The following is a 19,470-nucleotide window of genomic DNA, read 5'->3' as shown; positions in this document are numbered from 1 at the left end:
CACCCCCCTGTCGGGAAACGAGACAGGGGCCTGGCCCTGGGCCCCTCAAACAATGAGGGCATTCCCAGTTTAGACCACAACCCCGTTTCAGGGATGGGTTCCCGGAGGCACATTGATTCCCTCACCCCAGGAACACCAGGAAATATAGGATTAGATCTACCCGCTAGAGTAAGAATCATGTTAGTTGGGGGAGACAAACTCATCAAAGTTCCCACTGGTATTTGGGGACCTTTACCCACAGGATACATGGGACTAATTTTAGGCAAAAGCCGTCTTAACTTACAGGGCATTACTATAGTCCCAGGAGTGATTGACTCTGATTATGAAGGAGAAATTCAAGTAGTTTTAATGTCACATCTTTGGGTTTTTGAACCGGGAGAATATATTGCTGAGTTATTGCTTATTCCCTGCAAATTACACCCTTCTCCATGAAAGGAGAAACGAGGAAATAAAGGGTTTGGGAGCACAACTACATGGGAAATCTGTCCCAACCAATAGCCTCTAATAGACCCACCTGCGTAATACAAATTAAAGGAAAGAAATGTTATGGGCTTATGGATATGGGGGCTGATGTGTCAGTAATATCTAAAGACAGTTGGCCCCCATCCTGGCCCTTGCAACTAACTTCTGCATCCTTACTGGGAGTAGAAACAGCTCAAAGTGTTCAACAAAGTGCTGAGATTTTACCTTGTCTTGGTCCAGATGGACAGTCATGTACTTTTCAGCCTTATGACGCAAATACAGCTATCAATTTATGGGGTCGAGACTTACTCACAGCATGGGATATGAGACTTACAAATGAAAACTTTGATAACCCAGGATTTAAAATGTTGAAGAACACGGGATATCAGAGTGGAAAAGGTCTGGGGAGGTTCCTACAATAAAACCCTAATCCAATATCAGTAACTGGAAAAACAAATAGAAAAGGGCTAGGACGTCAGGATTTCTGACGGAGGTCATTGATATTTCTTCTCCACGCTCTGCCTTACCATTAGAATGGCTCAGTGACAAACCCATATGGGTGGATCAATGGCCCCTATCTCGGGAGAAGCTGATGCAACTACAGCAGCTAGTAAAAGAACAATTGGATGCAAGACACATAGAGGAGTCAGTTAGCCCCTGGAATTCTCCAGTGTTTGTTATTCCAAAAAAAGTCCAGAAGATGGTGCCTGCTGCATGATTTGAGAGCTACTAATGCAAAAATTCAACTGATGGGCACCTTACAGAAAGGTTTACCATCTCCAGCGGCTATTTCAAGAGACTGGCCTCTTGTAGTAATAGATCTTAAGGACTGTTTCTTTACTATACCCTTACACGAGAAGGATAAGCCTCAATTTGCCTTCTCTGTGCCTTCTGTTAATCAAAGAGAACCTGTTTCTCATTATCAATGGAGAGTTTTGCCCCAAGGCATGCTTAACAGTCCTACGCTATGTCAGCATTTTGTAGGACAGGCATTAAAGGAGCCTCAGAATATGTTTCCTACTGCTTACATCATTCATTTTATGGATGATACTCTTTTGGCCACTCCTACAGATCAAATATTGCATCAATTACTCAGAGAAGTAAAGCAAGCTCTTGTTAATTGGAATCTCAACATTGCTCCAGAGAAGGTACAAACAACTTCCCCATACCAATACTTAGGAACTATTGTTACGGAGAGAAGATCGACCGGAGTCACGACGACATCAACCCCCATAACCTGGGACAACTCAAGAAAACCACTCAGGAAGCTGAGAAACTACTGGAGCCTCAAGGCCAGACAAAAACCCCTGATTCCATGTTCTTGGCCATGTTAGCCATAATGTCCTGTGCAGTATGTTTTTCCTGTGCAGAGGCAAAAACATATTGGGCATATGTTTCCAAGCCCCCAGAAGTATGACCCATACTTTGGAGTGACACTCCTCCTAAGATTTATCATGATTAAGGAGCATGGGCTCCAGGACTCCTAACTCCACCTGACATAGAACAGTTAGACTCTCAGAATAATGTCATTAATTACACCGCTCCACTGGAAGGACTTCCTTTGTGTGTCACCACAAAGACCTCACTCAGCCATAGCTGTCTTACAGTTCAAGCTCAAACATGGTTGAGTCACTATGGGAAAATCATGTACTTATTAAGTCTTGGTTATATTAATGTAACTGGTGTGCTAACCAACCATTCCTGGCCCAATCATCCTAATTGTGCTGACTATACAGAATGGATTCCCTTCAATAGTTCCTACCCACCTCCATGGACCCAGTATCTTGGCCCACTGGCTAGAAAACAATCTATGTTAACTGGAGACGTTGTGGATTGGGGACCTAAAGGTCAATTAGATGGAAAAGAAGAAAATCAGAAATCATGGCACAAACTTTGCTGGCATTGGTGGCAAGCTTTTGATGCTTCTTCTTTATATAACACCGGGATCCAATCCCAGTCGGCCGCCCAGATTGCTTGGCATGGAGCAGGCTTTAGCCTGCCTCTTCCTCAGTGGCATTATCTAGGGAGGAAAGGACCAATTCAAGAAATGATGTGGAAGGCAGCATTCCCATTTATGAATGGCAACATCTGGGTTGTAATACTATCCAATATTAGCAATAGTAAGCAACACAGTCTTAATGTTGCATTTGTAAAGAATATCACCACTCAATTTACAGTTCGTGTTTTTAATCCTTTTGTCTTTTTGGCAGCTAAGAAGGACCAGCTCCAGGTAAACAATACCCAATTGACCTGTAAATCTTGCCAGGTATATCACTGCATTAATCATAGCACATTGCAAACACATAATATCTCTACTTTGATGATTTTAGGTCGCATCCCTGGGCTATGGATTCCTGTTAATCTCTCTGAGCCTTGGGCTGCCACAATTGCTTTACATTTTGTGAAACTTCTTCTAACTCAGTTTACTCATCGTGTCCACAGAGACTTAGGCATGATAATTTTTGCTATTGTTTACTTGGTCACACTAATAATTTCTGTTATGATATCCTCTGTAGCTTTGCATAGTTCTATTCAAACAGCTTAGTATGTGGAGAACTGGACACGCACAGTCAACCAAGGGCAGCTATTTGAGAATAAAATTAACACTGAGTTACAAACTGAAGTGGCAGTGTTATAATCCACGATTCTGTGGTTAGGGGAACAAGTACAAAGCTTGCAATTGCAGCAGTAATTGTGTTGTCATTTTAATCACACTCATATTTGTGTAACCAACTTAGAATATAACAAAAGTGAGTATCCGTGGGACCTTGTGAAAGCCCATTTGCAGAGAGCTTTCACATCAACATCACCTTTGATATTGGAGAATTACAAAACAAAATTCTTGATTTAAATAAACAAATTCAAGAGTTTCAGCCTTCTTTAGAAGACTGGACTGAATTCCAGCAAGGCCTGGAGAGCCTCAACCCTTGGACCTATCTAAAGCACCACATTAACATCTTATATGTAGTTCTTGGAATAATGTTGTTTTGTCTCTGTCTTCTGTTCATAGTCTGTAAAATCGGATGGACTGCCAATCGGAGAATGAGAGCTATCCAGCCTGGCCTTACGTTCTTTCACTTAATACATAAACAAGAAGGGGGAAGTGTTGGGAGCCAAAAAGGCCAAAGGGATGGTGACCAACTCAGCATTCCACTGGCGGCTATATGATCAAACAGCAAACTGTTTATCATGAATACAGAATGTGGGCAAACTCGCTTCTGTGCCTGCCCCAGAAGGTTTGCTGAGGGCCATCACTCCCTGGCCCCGGCTTCTTGAGGTTATCTACTGGGACATCTAGAGCCTATTGTTCGAGGATGCAGTCTTGCAAGCCTAGTCTGGACCGAGAAGCTGACCTCTTCTTCCACACCCCTTCTCACTATCTCTTTTGCCTAATAAATACAGAGGGCTGTGTAAAGCTCAGGGCCCTTGTCCACTAGAGGCAAGGTGTCCCCTGACCCTTCTTCCAAACATATTCTTTGGTCTCTTGTCTTTATTCTTGCGTTCATCCCCCTTTGTTCAGTCCACTAGGGATCCTGGCAGGCTACAAGTGGCGCCTCGAACAGCAACAGAATTAGGTGCTCTACAGGATTATAGGCATGAGCCACCACTATGGGCCCCAATCCTGAAGTTTATGATTCAGCAGATCAGCCTGGGGCCTAAGAATGAGCATTTCTAACAAGCTCCTGGGTCAGGCTGATGCCACTGGCCTGTGAGCATGATTTGAGAATCACTGTTTTATAGCAGATTTGCAAACTTGGCTGCCTACTGGAATCACCTGAGATGTTTAAAGGAATACTCATTCCTAGGTTCCAACATCAGAAATGATCATTTAACTGGTATGGAGTGCTTGGCTTGGGATTCCTTTAAATAGCTTTATTGGCTATATTTGACACACAAACTGCATATATTTAGAATACAATTAAATTTTAATGTATGTGTACACCCATAAACCATCACCACAATAATAATAATATATCCATCATTTCCAAAGTTGCCTCTTCTACCCAGGCCTCTTGCTCCTCCCTCTCTCCTGAACACCTCCCAGATCCCAAGGTAACAATCTGCTTTTGGTCACGATGGATAGCCTGCATTCTCTAGAATTTTATATAAATGAAATCATTTATACTCTTTTTTCTTTTTGATTTCACTTCTTCCCTTTAGCATGATTTTTTGTTTGTTTGTTTGCTTTTGAGACACAGTTTCACTCTTTTTGGCCCAGCTGGAGTGCAATGGTGCAATATTGGCTCACTGCAGCCTCTGCCTCCTGGGTTCAAGTGATTCTCCTGCCTCAGCCTCCCAAGTAGCTGGGATTACAGGCACCCGCCACCACGCCCGGCTAATTTTTGTATTTTTAGTAGAGATGGGGTTTTGCCATGTTGGCCAGGCTGGTCTCGAACTCCTGACCTCAGGTGATCCATCTGTCTCGGCCTCCCAAAGTGTTGGGATTACAGGTGTGAGCCACCACGCCCAGCCTTAGCATGATTATTTTGAGATTCATCTACCTTGTTGAATATATTAATAGTTTATTCTTCTTTAAAAATATGGTTTAATCTTTATATTTTGTATGACTTTTCTCATAAAGTGAATATATTGTGTTTTTTTAAAGGTTAGCCATATAGCATAAGTATATACCAAGTACTCCTTATTTCTAGTCTCTTTGTTTCTTTCCCAATCTCCTCTTCTCCTCTCAACATGTTTCAATTTGACTATAATTCTCTTTTTTTTTTTGTTTTGTTTGGAGATGGAGTCTATTTGCCCAGGCTGGCCTCAAACCCTTGGGCTCAAGTGATCCTCTCACTTTGGCCTCCCAAGTAGCTGGGACAATAGGCACAAGCCACTGCACATAGCTTATTTGAAATAATTTTAGACTCACATAGAAGTTGCAAAAATAATACAAAAAGTTCCCCTTGTATCCTTCAGTTTTCCCCCATGATTATGTAAGTGTAAATAAAAATCTAAAAACAATTAAAAATTGAATTTTCCTAGAAAAGAAAGAATCCCCCAATCTGTCTTCAGAGCGTTTACTTTAGGAAACTTGTAATTGTGAATTCCTTCTCTGCCCTTTGAAGATGTATTTAACAGCTTCTTTTTTGAGGCTCGCTCTTTCGCCAGCCTAGAGTGCAATGGCGCAGTCTCGGCTCACTGCAACGTCCGGCTCCCTGGTTCAGGCTATTCTCCTGTCTCAGCCTCCCAAGTAGCTGAGATTACAGGCATGGGCCACCATGCCCAGCTAATTTTTGTATTTTTAGTAGAGACAGGGTTTCACCATGTTGGCCAGGATGGTCTCGATCTCCTGAGCTCATGATCCGCCTGCCTCGGCCTCCCAAAGTCCTGGGATTACAGGAGTGAGCCACCACGCCTGGCCTACATCTTTTTTTAATAAGCTTAATAACCCATGAGAAAGGTGTTAGTTTTAAAAAAAAAAAAGTAAATCTCTTGTCAGTTTTTTTCTTTCCCAACCCCATAATCTTATCCTTAAGGACCTGGAAGCCTTCTCTTTGAAATGAAATCATTGAAGGAAATAGCATTCCTATTTCCTAGTCCTATGGAAGGGTAGGAACCTAACTTCAGCTGGCACCTGTTAAGTTACAAACCTACCATAAAGACATAAGAAATTTAATTTTCCTACGGATAAAGACAATTAACAAACACAGGTGGCTGCTCCGATTCGCAGGTGACAGGTGGTGCTGTGAAGTCATCTTACTTGAGGACTAGTTGTTTATCTTGAAAACATGTATGACATGGGTTGCATCTGCCTGGTTATATGAAGGAGTGAGTGTTTTTTATTTTTTTCAGATAGAGTCTCACTCTGTCACCCAAGCTGGAGTGCAGTAGCGCAATCTCGGCTTACTGCAACCTCTGCCTTCCAGGGGTGAGGGTTAGGTTCTGTCTTTGCAATCTCTTTAGCAGATTGCCTGTAATGCACATCACATTCTGGTTTGATAGGTTTTCAAATACTAAAATTGTTTTTCTTCTCTTCTACTTTAATGGAGAGGTTTTTTGTCGTGGCAGGAATTTTTGTTTTAAATTATATTTCCCCAACAACATCTTATATAACCCTAGTACAATGATGAAAACCAGGAAATTGACATGTGTGCAATACTGTTAACTAAAGATTTTATTCAAATTACAGCCAATTCTCAATATCCTCAAGGATTGGTTCCACAACTCCCCTCCTCCACCAAAACCCCAGGATGCTCAAGTCCTTTATATAAAATGGTATGAGCATATGTCTTATGCATATCCTCTCATGTGCTTTAAATTTTCTCTGGATTATTTCTAATAACTAATACAAATGTGAAGGCTATGAAAATAGTCATTATACTGCATTTTAGATTTGTATTTTTTATTGTATTGTTGCATTTTTTTTTGTTTTTTAAGACAGGGTCTCAACTATTGCCCAGGCTGCAGTACAGTGGTGCGATCGTAGTTCACTATGGCCTCGACCTCCCATGGCTTAGGTGATCCTCCTGCCTCAGCCCCCGAGTAGCTAGAATTACAGGCGCCACCACTCCCAGCTAATTTTTGTATTTTTAATAGAGATGGGTTTTTTGCCATGTTGCCCAGGCTGGTCTCAAACTCCTAGGCTCAAGTGATCCGCCCACCTTGGCCTCCCAAATCTCTTTAGAGATTACAGGTGTGAGCCACTGCGCCTGGCCTGTATTGTTATTTTTTTATTGTCTCTTCCCACCCAATATTTTCCATCTGTGGTTGGTTGAATTTGCTGATGTGAGACCTGGGGATAGAGAAAGCTGACTATATATCATGCTTACAGGCAGTGCATGTGTATATACAATTCCATGAAATTTTATCCCATGTATAGGTTTATGTAACATCACCATAGTCAGGGTACAGAGCTGTTCCATCACCCCGAAAATCACTCTCATGCTGTCACTTATAGTCATTCCCTCCTCCAGCTCTAACCCTTGACAACCACTTATCTGTTCTCCACTACAACTTTTTTGTTGTTGTTGTTGTTGTCACCCAGGCTGGAGTGCACAGCTCATGGCAGCCTTGACCTCCCATGTTCAAGCAGTCCTCCCACCTCAGCCTCCCCAGCAGCTGGGACCACAGGTGCATGCCACCACGCCCAGCTGTTTTTTTGAAAAAAGTTTTTGTACAGACTGGGTTTCGCTATGTTGCCCAGGTTAGTCTCCAACTCCTGGGCTCAGGCGATCCCCCGCCCCTGCCTTGGCCTCCCAAAGTGCTGGGATTACAGGCATGAGCCACCATGCTGGGCCCACAACTTTTCATTTCATTAAAATGGGATCATACAGTATGTAACTGCAATAAAGGGTTAATTCAGCAGATTTGGGTTGTACACATTCCAAAGAAGGAACTGACACTTGACCAGTTCCTTAACCTATAAGCCCTTGAAATAAATGTCCTGCCTTTTAAGAATGTTTTCATATACCTGGGGCCTTCAGCCATAACAGTTTATGCTAATTTTATGCTGATTTAAAACTGTATCCTTTCACTGTAATAAGCCATAACTGAACATAGCTTTTCTGAGTTCTGTGAGTCTTTCTAGTTAATCATTAAGCTTAAAGTGGTCTTGGATAACCTTTAGAGACTGTGCTTTACATAAAATCTAACTTTTTTTGTTTTTGTTTTTGTTTTTTAAGAGTTGGGGCCTCGTTCTGTTGCCCAGGCTGGAGTGCAGTGGTGCAATCATAGCTCACTGCAGCCTTGACTTCCTAGGCTCAAGTGATCCTCCCACCTTAGCCTCCGAAGTAGCTGGAACTACAGGTACACACCACTATACCCGGCTGATTTTTTAAGAGTGGGGCCTTGCTATGTTGCCCAGGCTGGTCTTGAACTCCTGGGCTGAAGGGCCTCAGCCTCCCAAGTAGCTGGGATTGTAGGTGTGAGCTACTATGCCCTACATCGTTTTTATTGCAGGCAGTATTGTGTCATATGGATTTACCATAATTTGCTTATTCATTCATCTGTTAATGGACATTTGGGTTGTTTAGAGATTTTGTGTATTACAAATAAAGCTGTTATAAATATTTTTGTTCAAGTTTTTGTATGCACACGTAATTTTATTTACCTTGAGTAAATTCTTATAATAGTGAAAAGTAAAAAAAGCCTTTATCACAGCTTGGAGTCTATTATCTTCTGTAGATGCAGGGCAGTTTGGCTGAGAATCAAGCCAGGATTTGACAAGAAGGGAGTTGAAGGGTCAATGAAAGGTACAGTATGATGTAAGGACACTACACAGGAAGGAATGGAAAGCTGAGAAATAGGATGGACACATTTGGGCAGATGTGGTCAAGACCCAGACTCTCAAATGCCCAAATCCCCTTGAGCCTTTCTCAGAGTGGAGGCAACCTACCCTTATATCCACTCCCCATTCCCGACCAGCCTTTCGCTGTGTAAAAGTCACTCAGTCACTTCATCTGGGGCACTTGCCTTATGAGCTGATGCCAGTTCTCTTGAGGGACTGATCCTACCCTGTCTCCTTGCCTCTGGATCTTAACAGAAGTTAGTTATTCCAGTGCAAACCAAAAAGTACTGAACATGGCCCAGAAAGAGATAGTTTCTTGCCAGTGTGTATTGGCAGAGTTAGGGAATACGGAAATGGATTGTTATGCCAAGGAAAACAAATATAAGGTTGGATCGGGATAAGTGTATAAACATGAGTGCATGTGCCTGGCGTGTCAGTCATGTTTTCCAAAGATAGTCACACAATGTCTCTCATCTTTTCTACCAGTGGCCTTGACACTCCTCCCATTGAGTGGTGGGGTCTATGTCCCCTCCGCTTGAATCCAACAGAGTACAACCAAAGTAATACCATGTGATATCCCAGGTAAGGTCATTAAGTTTCTACAGAAGAGACTTGATAGCAAAGGAGAGCCTGCCAGGTCTAACTGCTCATACTGACCTCCCAGCTTCTTGCCTGGCCTTTAAATAACCCTCCCTTAGGTGTCCTGGAATGTCTCCTTGCTCTGATTCCAGAGCAGTTATTTTTTATGTATTCATTCAACAAATTTAGCATCTGTAATATGCCCGGCATAGGCCATAAATGATGACAGTGACAAGACCCCAGGTTGGAGAAACTAAATGAGCCTTAACAACAAGTGCTGACCTGAGCCACAATAGAAGCCTGTTTAAGGGAGAAAGAGGTAATGAGGTGGGGTCAGGGAGGGCTTCTGGAGGAGGAGATTCCTGAGCCAAGTCCTAAAGGATGTGTATGGGCTCACCAGGTGGAGAAGATGGAACGGACAAGTCTAGTGGTGGAAAGATGCCCTGGGCAGAGGGAACGGCGCGGATAAAGGAAGGAGAGCATGTGGAAGATGGCAGCCAATGGGAATGAGCAATGCATGGGAAGGAACTGAGGGTGAGATGAAAGGCAGCGCACCAGGCTGCAGAGATCAGCCCTGGCGGTTACATTTTTCAATTAATTATCTTATTTTTATTATATAAAACATTATTTTGGCCAGGCGCGGTGGCTCATGCCTGTAATCTCAGCACTTTGGGAGGCTGAGGCGGGCAGATCACAAGGTCAGGAGATCGAGACCATCCTGGCTAACATGGTGAAAACCTGTTTCTACTAAAAATATGAAAAATTAGCCAGGCGTCGTGGCAGGCACCTATTGTCCCAGCTACTCGGGAGGCTGAGGCAGGAGAATAGCATGAACCCAGGAGGCGGAGCTTGCAGTGAGCCGAGATCGTGCCACTGCACTCCAGCCTGGGCGACAGAGTGAGACTCCGTCTCAGAAAAATAAATAAATAAGTGAATTAAATAAAAACATTATTTTACTTTATTTTTATTGTTTTTTTTTAGAGACAGGGTCTAGCTCTGTCACTCAGGCTGAAGTGCTTGGCAAGATCATGGCCTACTGCAGCCTCAAACTCCTGGACTCAGTGATTCTCCCACCTCACCCTCCAAGTAGCTAGGACTACAGGCACATGCCACTATGCATGGCTATTTTTATTTTTCAGAGACATGGGCTCACTGTGTTGCCTAGGCTAGTTTCAAGTTCCTGGCCTCAATAAAACATTCTTTTAAAAAATCAGAGATGGCAAAGATTATGTTCCTTGTAATCTCAATAGTGGGGTAGAGAGACACTGGACACTAATAGATGCTAGGTGACTTTGCTTTTGGCCTTCTGTGCATTTGCACTTCACCTTTTGCATTTTTCTACTTAGCTGTTCTGGGAACATTACACATTTCCAAAGAGCTTCTTGTAACAAAAGTTACAAGAAATAAGAAACATGTATGACTTTTTTTTTTTTTTTTTTGAGACAGAGTCTTGCTGTCACCCAGGCTGGAGTGCAGTGGTGCCATGTTGGCTCACTGCAGCCTCTGCCTCTCGGCTTCCAGCGATTCTCCTGCCTCATCCTCCCAGGTAGCTGGGATTACAGGCATGTGCCACTATGCCTGGCTAATTTTTGTATTAGTAGAGATGAGTTTCCACCATGTTGGCCAGGCTGGTCTCAAACTCCTGACCTCAGATAATCCACCCACCTCGGCCTCCCAAAGTGCTAGGATTACAGGCGTGAGCCACTGTACCCGGCTGAAACAGGTATGACTTTTAAAGAAAGCAAGGAATCATATCCTATTGTGTCTTTTCTGTCTTCGGGTGGTAATTTTAAGTACTTTGCATCATTGAAGAACTATTTAAAGAAAAATAAAGTGTGACAATTAAAATATCAAACACTCTCTTCCGCTACCCTGATACACATGAAAAGTCAGTTTTTACTGGTCTTTTTTTCTGTTGACCATGGAAGGCAAGCACAGTGTAAATCATACCTTTGCAGTTTAGCTCATGCTTTCCTCCATTTGCACAAAGCCTGGCCATGTTCATGGCTCAGTCCACTCTCAGCGCTTCTGCAAGGCTCAGCTGCAACCCTTTCCCAATTGCATTCTATTCCTTTAATGTCTGTCCTACACAGTCCAGCAAGAAATCATGTGGCCATTTGTATTATTTTCTTATAAGGACCTTGAAGTCTGAAACTAAGTTTACCTCCAGGTGTAGACGCATCCTTTCTCTACCCCATCCTCCCCCTTTACTCTGCCCCACTAAGCAACCGATGGAGTAGAAGTAGTAAGTGCTCAATAAATATGTGAACGAAAAACCTTAAGTTCAAGGCATTTTGTATAGAATGTTTTAATTTTTATGGGTATATTTGGAGTCCTTTATTTAAGACCACAGTGCTGATGTCCACAATCTGTCACTACATAGTGCCCGGCGTGGTGGCTCATGCCTGTAATCCCAGCACTTTGGGAGGCTGTGGCGGGCAGATCGCTTGAGTCCAGGAGTTCAAGACCAGCATGGCCAACATGGTGAAACCCCTACAAAAATAAAAAATTAGCCGGGCTTGGTGGCACGAACCTGTAGTCTCAGCTACTCGAAAGGCTGAGGTGGGAGGTCAAGGATTCAGCGGGCTGTGATCGTGCCACTTCATTGCAGCCTGGGCGACAGAGTGAGGCCCTGTCTCAAAAAATGAAATAAAGTAAAAAATAAAGAAAAATAACTACATAGCGAAAATAATCAGAAGAATGTTTAAGGTCTCCAGTGAAAGGACAACAGGCTTGTGCTGTTCGCAAGCACGTGTTAGATGCGATTCACCCATGTTGTCGGTGTGTCACTGGGGGTTGTGACTGCAAGTTGTCCAGGTTCTTGGCAATTTGAACAAAGAATTGGACAAAACGCCCAGCAAAGCAAAGAAAGAGCAAGGCAACGAAAGAACGAAAGCAGGGATTTACTGAAAACCAAAGTACACTCCACAATGTGGGAGCGGACCGAGCAGAGCTCAAGGGCCCGGATATAGAATCTTCTTGGGTCCAAATACCCACTAGAAGTTTCCTATTGGCCATTTTATGCTCACCTCAAACCCGATTGGTTGCAAAAAGCAAGCAATCAGAGGCTAAGGTGAAGTTACAAAGTTACACTTCTATGCAAACGAAGACTGGACCCCCAGTCAGTCTGATTGGTTGTGGACAGCAACCATTCAGAGGCTGGAGTTAAGGTTCAAACTTGGCAAAGCAAGACTCCACCGGCAGTAAGTCTGATTTGTCGGGGGACAGCCAATTTCCTATCTGCCCTGTGGAAAAGGTGGGGGGTTTGCAAAGGGAGTAGCCTTTGGTCCTTTTGTTACTTAGGCATGGAAAGTTAGGGTTTTCCTTTCAGTTTAGCTCCAGGAAGTCAGCGTGAGACAGCCTTAGGTTCCCTGCTTCCAGACCTTATTCTCCTGCCTCAGGTACGGTCACTATCGTGATATTATCTATCGCTGTGTCAACACAACACCAATCCAAGCCCAACCACAGCTCTCTCAGTGCCGCACCGCTTCGGGGGAACCCAGCTGGCCACGTGAGGGTAGCTCCGCCCGGGAGACCCGCTCTCCTGCGCTAGGGACTAGACGCGACCTCGCGGGGCTGAGGCTCTGTCCCTTATTGGCTGGGTCAGGGGGCGTGGCGCGGCTTGACCAATCGCGGGCGGCGCGCGTAGGCACGTGTGTGGACAGGCCCGAGAATCAGAGAAGCCTTCTCTAGGGCTGCAAGGCCCTGAGCCCAGCCGCCGCCCAAGCAGGGAAGCGGCGGGGGAAAGCACCGGCTCCAGGCCAGCGTGGGCCGCTCTCTCGCTCTCCTCTCTTGCTCGGTGCCCGCCGCCATGTGGGCCGCTCTGAGGTTAGCCCTGCGTCAGTGTGCCCGCGCCTCTCCCGCCGGACTGCGCGCCTATCACGGGGACTCGGTGGCCTCCCTGGGTACCCAGCCGGACGTGGGCTCTGCCCTCTACCAGGTAGGCTGAGCGCCCCGGTGGCCTGGCCGCCGGTGCCAGGCTAGGAAGCAAGTGGAGGAGGGGCACGCTTCAACAACTGCTGCTCTCTTGTCCGGAGCCCCAGTTGATTCTGTGACGCACGTGAAGTTTGAAGAAGAAAAGCCTAACAGATAAAAGAAAGTTTAGTTCACTTTTAGAGCTGGCACTGTACTTTGTGTCTTTGAAATCAGTGGTTCTTAAAGCCTGGTTTAGAATTGCCACCTGGGGAGCTCGCCGAATAGCTGCCTGAGCCCTACTCTGGACCTTATGGGTCTCAGGTGGAGTCGCGGTGTTTACATTGTTAGTGAACTCATTAGGGGACTTTTGGCAGCCAGCTTTGGGAACCACTGGCCTAGAGCAGCCCAACGAGGGGCGCTGTGCTTAGGAAATTTGAGTTTAAAAGTTGGTTATGATGGCCGAGCCCGGTGGCTCACGCCTGTAATCCCAGCGCTTTCGGAGGCCCTGGCGGGTGGATTACCTGAGGTCAGTAGTTCGAGACCAGCCTGGCCAACGTGGTGAAACCCCATCTCTACTAAAAATACAAAAATTAGCCGGGCGTGGTGGCGCGCGCCTGTAATCCCAGCTACCTGGGAGGCTGAGGCAGGGGAATTACTTGAACTCGGGAGGCGGAGGTTGCAGTGAGCTGAGATCGTGCCATTGCACTCCAGCCTGGGCAACAAAAGTGAACTCTGTCTCAAAAAAAAAAAAAAAAAAAGTTGGTTATGTTAATAGAAAATATCCCACAGTATCTTTGAGTGGCTTTTCTTGGAATTAGGAGGCATCATAACGCCAAAAAACTCAAAACTTGTGAAATATCAGAGCTGGAAAATTTCATTGTGTTCCCACGATTTCTAAGCCTATTCAGATAACATCTAAATAGTGCAAAAACACACACAATTGTTTGTCAGGACAGAATGTTTAATTCAGAATTATTAAGTGGTTGTTGTGGTCTAGGCACTATTTTAGATATTTGGTATAGATGCGTAGGAATGGAACTAATAATTTTGTAGGGAAGATGGACAAGAAAGCAGGTAACTGTGGTACAGTGCGAGAAGGGTTGTTTAAAGCTTGAGAAGGTGGTTACAGAAAGCTACAGATAGGAAGTAATGGGTGAGATGAATCTTGGGTAAGAGCTGGCCAAGTTCAGGGTGCAGCATGGAAGGTAAGACTCTATAAACCAAGAGAGTTACAAGAACATAGGTACTGAGTTATGAAAGTGTATATCTGGTGTGAGGACTTGAATTCCATGTCTAGGGCATGGAATTCATTGAATAGTGTCTGGTGATGGGATTGATTGATTATGGGGCCAGATAGACGAGGATCTTCCGTGCAAAAGCCACATTTAGATTCCATTTTGCAGGTTGTCCATTAAAATATTTAAGTAGATAAGTGGCATGATCCTCTGGATATGGTAGAATCATCAGTGTGGTGGCAATGTGGAGGATGGATTGATGTAGGGAAAAGACTAGACCTAGGTGACAGTGGAGAGTTGAGTCTTGAGATGAAGGAGTCAAAGTTAAGAGTTGTATGTAGGAGGGGGGCATAGATACCTGAGGAGCAAAGATTATAGAGTTAATAACTGAGTGGAAGGGGAAAATGGATGACTTTGGAGTTTCCAACTGGGCAGAATATTCAGGTAGGTGGAACTGCCATTAATACAAAGAAGGCTTTGGTGATGGGTTTTGTATGAATCACCTTTTGCTAGGTTGCGCTTTGTGTAACAAACAATCAAAAAATCTCAGTAACTCACAACAGCAAATATTAGTGCCTCACTTGATTTTGTTTTGTTTCTTAATCTCTCACTCGTGTTGGTGGCCTTTGGTTAGCTGCTGCTGTGACTGTTCCACTGCAGGGTAGGTTCAGGTCTGCTCCATGTGTCTTCGCATTCCTGGACCGAGGCTGAAGAGCAGCCCTGAATTAAACATGCCCTTCTCATGGCCGAAGGCACAGGAGCAAGAGGCTGAACACAAATTGGATTTAAAATTCTTGCTGGCACGTGATGAAATTAATGTGTGCTCACATTAGACAAAGCAAGTCCATGAGGGTGGGGGAGAATAGGATGAATGATCCAGCTTAGCTGTGTTTCCTGATTACAAATAAAAGCAACTATAATAAATAATAATAATGGCAGGAATTTTATAGTGTACCCACCATTTTTCTAAAGGCTTTATATGGTTTTACTCATGTATTTATCATAATGATCCTGTGCAGTAGGTACAATTGTTATTTCTGTTTTATAGATGGGAAAACTGTGGTATATAGGGTCCAAGTAATTTGTCTGAGATAACACAGAGCCTGAATTTGAAGCCAGGTGGTCTGGCTCATAACACTTGAGTCCAGGGTCTTAACTGTTGCTCTATAATGCTTCTCACTCACCCAGCTCTACCGAGGTGGGTTCTGTGGTTGAAAAGATGGGGTGGGAACTTGTCAGTGGCTCAGCTCCAATTCATTGTGACTGTCAGGCACTAACCTCTGTGGTTGCTCAGCTTCACAAGAAAATTACTAGGTTGTAGAATGTTGTTTTGCAGGTGATTACACACACACACACACAGACACACACACACACACAAACCTGGCGTCCTGAGAGATCAAGATTTGCGAAATGCAGTATCAGTAAATAGGGAAACTAAAAGTTGAACTTGGTTTTGCCACTAAACTACACTGCCTCTTGGTTAGTGAGCCTCATCCTAAGGAGGCTAGGTTGGTTGACAAAGGATTGCCTGGGAGGTGAACTGTAGCCAGTACTGGCTCTTCTGTGATTTAAGTCTGATGGGCTTAGCCTGGCACAGATATTGCCCAATCTGTAGAGGCAAATGTCAGCTTCAGTGGGTCAGTGCTTTTCTTCTTTGACCCACTGGTTGTTTAAAAGTACGTTGTTTAATTTCCATATATTTGTGAATTTTCCAGTCATCCTTCTCCCATTGATTTCTAGTTTCATTCCATTGTGATTGAAAGGATAATTTTGGGCCAGGCGCGGTGGCTCACGCCTGTAATCCTAGCACTTTGGGAGGCCGAGGCTGGTGGATCACCTGAGGTCAGGAGTTCTAGACCAGCTTGGCCAACATGGTGAAACCCTGTCTCCACTAAAAATAAAAAAAATTAGCTGGGCATGGTGGCGCATGCCTGTAATCCCAGCTACTTGGGAGTGTGAGGCAGGAGAGTTGCTTGAACCCGGGAGGTGGAGGTTACAGTGAGCCGAGACTGTGCTACTGCACTTCAGCCTGGGCGACAGGGCCAGACTCTGTCTCAAAAAAAAAAAAAAAGGATACTTTGTATGATTTCAGTCTTTTAAAATTTATTAAGATTTGTTTTGTGGCCTGACATGTAGTCTATCTTGGAGAATGTTCCCAGTGCACTTGAGAAAAGTTACATACTTTTTTCTGCTGTTGTAGGGTGACAAGTTCTGTATATATGTGTTAGCTCCAACTGGTTCTTTCCCTAATACCATGCTGCTTCCTTGTTTTTTATTTTCTGGATTTTGCAGAGCAAGAAAATGTAGCAGAAATCATGACCCCCAGAGCTCTTGGAGCTGTAGAAAATAGGAAATAATGGAGATATACTGTAGACTGAATATTCATCTAAGTTTGAACAGTTAGGAAGTTGCTTAGTGTTCTGTCAAATAGAAGGAACTAAATAACTAGAGATGCTAATCACATGGGGAGCAAAATGTATTAGTGGGCCAACGTCTGAATTTCAAAGATAATTAGCTAGTTAAGTATTGTTCTAAAGTAATATGCTGACCAAACGAAATTTTAAAATACAGAAGGGTGAAAAGTTAGTCCCTCTACCTCTTTTCTACTTCTCACTGTCAGTATTTCCTTGCATATTACTTAATTTGTGTATATATGTCAACATAGAGTTTTGTTCTGTTTTTTTTTTTTTTTTTTTTTTGAGATGAAGTTTTGCTCTTGTTGCCCAGGCTGGAGTGCAATGACGCAATCTTGGCTTATCGCAACCTCCGCCTCCCGGGTTCAAGGGATTCTCCTGCCTCAGCCTCCCGAGTAGCTGGGATTACAGGCATGCACCACCATGCCTGGCTAATTTTGTATTTTTAGTAGAGATGAGTTTTCTCCATGTTGGTCAGGCTGGTCTTGAACTCCCAACCATAGGTGATCTGCCCACCTCGGCCTCCCAAAGTGCTGAGATTACAGGCGTGAGCCACCACGGCTGGCCGAGTTTTGTTCTTTTTACTAATTTATTTATTTATTTGAAATAGTCTTGCTCTGTCGCCCAGGCTGGAGTACAATGGCACGATCCTAGTTCACTGCAGCTTCAAACTCCTGGGCTCAAGAGATCCTTCCACCTTAGTTGGTCAAGTCGCTGGGACACACCACCATGCCCAGATAATTTTTAAATTTTTATTCTTTTTATAGAGATGGAAGTCTCCCTATGTTACTCAGGCTGGTCTCAAACTCCCGGACTTAAGCGATGCTCCTGCCTCCGCCTTCCAAAGCTCTGGGGTAACAGACATGAGCCACCACACCCAGCCTGTTCTTTTTAAAACATAAAATAGGATCCTTGGCCAGGTGCGGTGGCTCATGCCTGTAATCCCAGCACTTTGGGAGGCCGAGGTGGGCAAATCACTTGAGGTAAGGAGTTTGAGATCAGCCTGGCCAACATGGCGAACCCGGTCTCTGTTAAAAATACAATAATTAGCTGGGCGTGGTGGCACACACCTGTAGTCCCAGCTACTTAGGAGGCTGAGGCAGGAGAATCGCTTGATCTCAGGAGGCGGAGGTTGCAGTGAGCCGAGATTGCACCATTGCACTCCAGCGGGCAACAAAGGGAGACTCTGTCCCAAAAAATAAAAATACAAAATCGAAAATAAAAATAGCATCCTTTTTTCCCTCTGGGATTTGTTTTTAAGTGTACTTTGTCAGTAAGCAAGCATTGGTTGGAATCTCAGATAGTGACTGATGGGACAGGAAAAATAAGATGGTATTCTAACCTTCAAAAAGCTTATATTCCTTAAAATAGGAAAACAAATAGAGATCAATTTAAGTTCAGAGGGTGTTTAAGGAAGAAAGATGTTACATTGCGTAGGAGTGGCCAGAAGTAGAGTTGAAGATGAGATAAAACATGAATTAGGCTTACAGAGGAGTAAGATATGGAGAGATGGACAAGTGGGGTGGTGAAGAAGAGCTTGAACAAGACAGGCAGGGGTGAGTCTTTTTCATAGGATCCAGTGGCCCAGTGTGGCTGCCACAGATAGGGGTGGCCCAGTGTGGCGGCCACACAGAGTTGGCACAGACCACTTTTTTTTTTTGACCTTTATTTTGGTAAAAAGGAATTGCTTTCTAATATTTCTCTCCCCTGTCTCCTCTATTTCTGTTTTAGGAGAACTACAAGCAGATGAAAGCACTAGTAAATCAGCTCCATGAACAAGTGGAGCGTATAAAACTAGGTAAACACAGCATTTATTCCACAGCTTATGCCTTTACTTAAGATGTCCTAAAATAGTTATTGGTTTTAGGAAAAACTACTGGAATTAAGCTTTTGACATTTTTTTTTTTGAGATGGAGTCTTGCTCTGTTGCCCAGGCTGGAGTGCAGTGGCGCCATCTCGGCTCACTGCAACCTCCACCTCCTGGGTTCAAGCCATTCTCCTGCCTCAGCCTCCCAAGTAGTTGGGATTACAGGTGCCTGCCTCCATGCCTGTCTAATTTTTGTATTTTTAAAATAGAGACAAAGTTTCACCACGTTGGCCAGGCTGGTCTTGAGCTACTGATGTCAAGTGATCCATCTGCCTTGGCCTCCCAAAGTGCTGCAGTTATAGGCGTGAGCCACTACTCCTGGCTGAGCTTTTGACTCTTAAGACTATGCCTTTGTTGGTATGCAGGCATTTAATTTTATTTTTCCTAATACTTGGCCAGTTTTTCTCTTCATAGAGTACTACCACTTTTGGGGGGAAAAGTAAAGATTCAAATTCATAAATTTTATGAATAAATAATTTATTTTTAATTTTTATTAATTTTTTTTTAAGAGACGGGTTCTTGCTCTATTGCCAGGCTGGACTCGAACCCCTGGCTCAAGCAATCCTCTCATCTTGGCCTCCCAAAGTGCTGGGATTACAGGTACGAGCCACCACACCTGGCCAGTGATTTCTTAGTAGGCGTTTAATATTTCCTCCCTAAGTGCTGAATCTCAGATGGAAAGCATTCTTCATATTTGATAGGCTGTTTCAGATAACTTTTATCAACAAGTATATAATACTTAAAATAGTATTAATACTTTTAATGTAA

General features: G+C 43.9%; 1 protein-coding gene across 5 annotated transcripts in view; it reads left to right on the top strand.

Moving 5' to 3' along the window:
- The first annotated feature begins 12,895 nt into the window (after positions 1-12,895).
- Positions 12,896-19,470, top strand: part of MCCC2 (methylcrotonyl-CoA carboxylase subunit 2) — a 113,249-nt gene continuing 106,674 nt past the window's right edge. For 3 of the 5 annotated variants that reach the window (XR_008652388.2, XM_055251991.2, XM_055251993.2), the window contains exons 1-2: positions 12,946-13,211; positions 18,567-18,633. Coding sequence is in view for 4 of the 5 variants with exons in the window: in XM_055251991.2 (XP_055107966.1) it covers positions 13,083-13,211; positions 18,567-18,633 (196 nt within the window). In the remaining variant the exon portion in view is untranslated. Of the gene's footprint in view, positions 13,212-18,566; positions 18,634-19,470 lie in introns of all 5 variants that reach the window. The other 2 variants (XM_055251990.2, XM_063623181.1) reach the window with 2 other exon arrangements.

The sequence above is a fragment of the Symphalangus syndactylus genome, chromosome 18 (assembly GCF_028878055.3).
Source record: "Symphalangus syndactylus isolate Jambi chromosome 18, NHGRI_mSymSyn1-v2.1_pri, whole genome shotgun sequence".
In the NCBI taxonomy this organism is placed as follows: domain Eukaryota; kingdom Metazoa; phylum Chordata; class Mammalia; order Primates; family Hylobatidae; genus Symphalangus; species Symphalangus syndactylus.
The sequence above is the reverse complement of the archived record's forward strand: the minus strand, read 5'-3'. Positions and strand labels throughout refer to the sequence as shown.